The sequence below is a fragment of the Bactrocera latifrons genome, unplaced genomic scaffold (assembly GCF_001853355.1).
Source record: "Bactrocera latifrons isolate USDA-ARS-PBARC rearing strain unplaced genomic scaffold, ASM185335v1 scaffold_2432, whole genome shotgun sequence".
In the NCBI taxonomy this organism is placed as follows: domain Eukaryota; kingdom Metazoa; phylum Arthropoda; class Insecta; order Diptera; family Tephritidae; genus Bactrocera; species Bactrocera latifrons.
This window is the reverse complement of record NW_017536000.1, coordinates 1-1,910: the sequence shown is the minus strand read 5'-3', so window position 1 is coordinate 1,910 and position 1,910 is coordinate 1. Positions and strand designations below refer to the sequence as shown.

The 1,910-nt window shown below is 43.7% G+C and overlaps 1 protein-coding gene across 1 annotated transcript; it reads right to left on the bottom strand.

Moving 5' to 3' along the window:
• Nucleotides 1–6: 6 nt before the first annotated feature.
• Nucleotides 7–1,081, bottom strand: LOC108969210 (protein EFR3 homolog cmp44E-like). Its single transcript, XM_018933751.1, has 3 exons — nt 591–1,081; nt 352–510; nt 7–288 (listed from the first exon to the last, which is right to left on the bottom strand). The coding sequence occupies exons 1-3, from the start codon at nt 978–980 to the stop codon at nt 142–144; spliced, it is 696 nt and encodes a 231-aa protein (XP_018789296.1). The 5' UTR covers nt 981–1,081; the 3' UTR covers nt 7–141.
• Nucleotides 1,082–1,910: the final 829 nt, after the last annotated feature.

Below are 1,910 nucleotides of genomic sequence, written 5' to 3'. Positions count from 1 at the left end.
CTTCTGGCAACACCTGCTCCAGCAACACGTTCTACTGTCATTTTTTGAACGCAGCATGCAAATATGTAATTCAGTTGCTGTACTGTTGTAATTATTACGTAGCTCGAACACACCCATATATGCATACATACTTGAAGTAAATTAATAATAGAACAATTCAGGGAAATTCGTCTCGTAAATCGGCTTTTCTGCTTGMAGCTGCTGCGTTTTAATGTCGCTTTGGGTTATCTGACGCTCAACAGCCAGCGAGTTAAACAGATCGTTCAGGCGATTTTGTATAAGATCATGCTAAGAAAACATAAATKTCGATTTATTTATTGAAGTAAAATATATTACCTGGAAAACASTTACCTTTGGCTCTGTGCGCCGTACCAAGTCCTCAAAGTTGCCTTCCCGGAATGTGCGTACTATCTGCAATTGCTTATCGCGCTGTTCGCGCTTCATCGCCTCGGAGGGTTCAGCCAAAGCACGTTTCATGGCCTCGAAATTGTATTCGGGTGCAAGGATTTTCTGAAAATGTAATTTAAACAAAAGTAAATAACAAATGCTGTCGCCTTTGCATTTTTGCATTCTTTTTTTTTATGTAAAACCTTAGAGACACCCGGTGAACTTGTCACGCTATCGCCGTCCGCATTGTATGCCGTCAAATCTGCAGAGCTATTACGCTGCGGCAGCTGTGGATTGCTTACAGTGTCTACCCAGGAGTGACGGTGGGCTGGATTGTCGGTTTGATTCAGCACATACGGCGTTCCGGTCTGTAAGCGATTCGAGTCCATGCCGGCGTTTTGTAGACTTTCGGCCAGYGCGATTTTATCGATGGTGAGGTGGGGTAAGCCAAGATTAATTTTCGTAGTACCCGTCTTTTTCGGATCCAATAAGGGGGGCAGGAAATATGGTGCCTCCTCTTTGCGTGCRTCGATTATTTTCTGCGCATATTCAAGCAAGTTATTTACGCCAGTAACGCGTGAGATTAGGGACATCAGAGCGATGGCGATGCAATGTAAATTGCATTTATGCACCACTTCCAATTCCAAATCGGCTGTCAGAGCGACCTGTTGAATGCTGGAGAAAAACAGAAAAAAAAACTTTTATAACTTTTGTATTATTATAAAACAGGTAGGGAGCAGCTATGTTCGGGTGTAACCGAACATTTTATACACTCGCAATGTGGTATAAAGTCAAGCGGAAATTCGAAATCCTTGATATTAGATTCGGTATCTGAGGACTTCTTTTGTTGTTGTTTTAACGGGTACCTAATCCCCGTTAGAATGATAAGGATTAGATAAGTTGTCGTTGATGTGGTTGTTGTTAACGGCAGAAATTCTGCGCCAACAACAACAACAAGTTGTCGTTGATGTCATCCAACGGTAGGTCCAAGAAAAGTTTCGACATGGTCGGACCAAAAGGAGAAAGGTGTCAGATGAGTAGGGTTAGCAGAGCTTGCAAAGAGGTGGCCASAGTAATGCGGGGACTCATTGTACGCTGGACATATATTAGATATGTCGGGGACTATTCTGGATAAGTGGAAGTTTAACCAGTTACAGTATCCAGAATTGTGGCCACGAACCATCTGGGCGTTTATGATGTCTATTGGTAGCGGAAGCTATGTTAGCGGTTTGCTCGGCTTAGGTGGTCGAGAGTAGCAAGGTCTCAAGTGTATTCACTACTTGGCAAAGCAGGGTTTTCGGACGAAAGGATTCWCCTTTGTTGGCGGGTTTTCCAGGTTTCAGTAGTGAGATCACTCTTCCGATTTTCCACACATCGGTTATTTGAAGAGTGGTCAGTTACAGGTTGAGGACCTGTTGTTGTTGTTGTATCGGCAGAAATTCTGCCGAGTTGACAGTCCTTGGCCGGATAAAAATCCAGGTCCGTTCCGGTTTTCGTAGCCCCGACTGTCATGGGTTATAGTG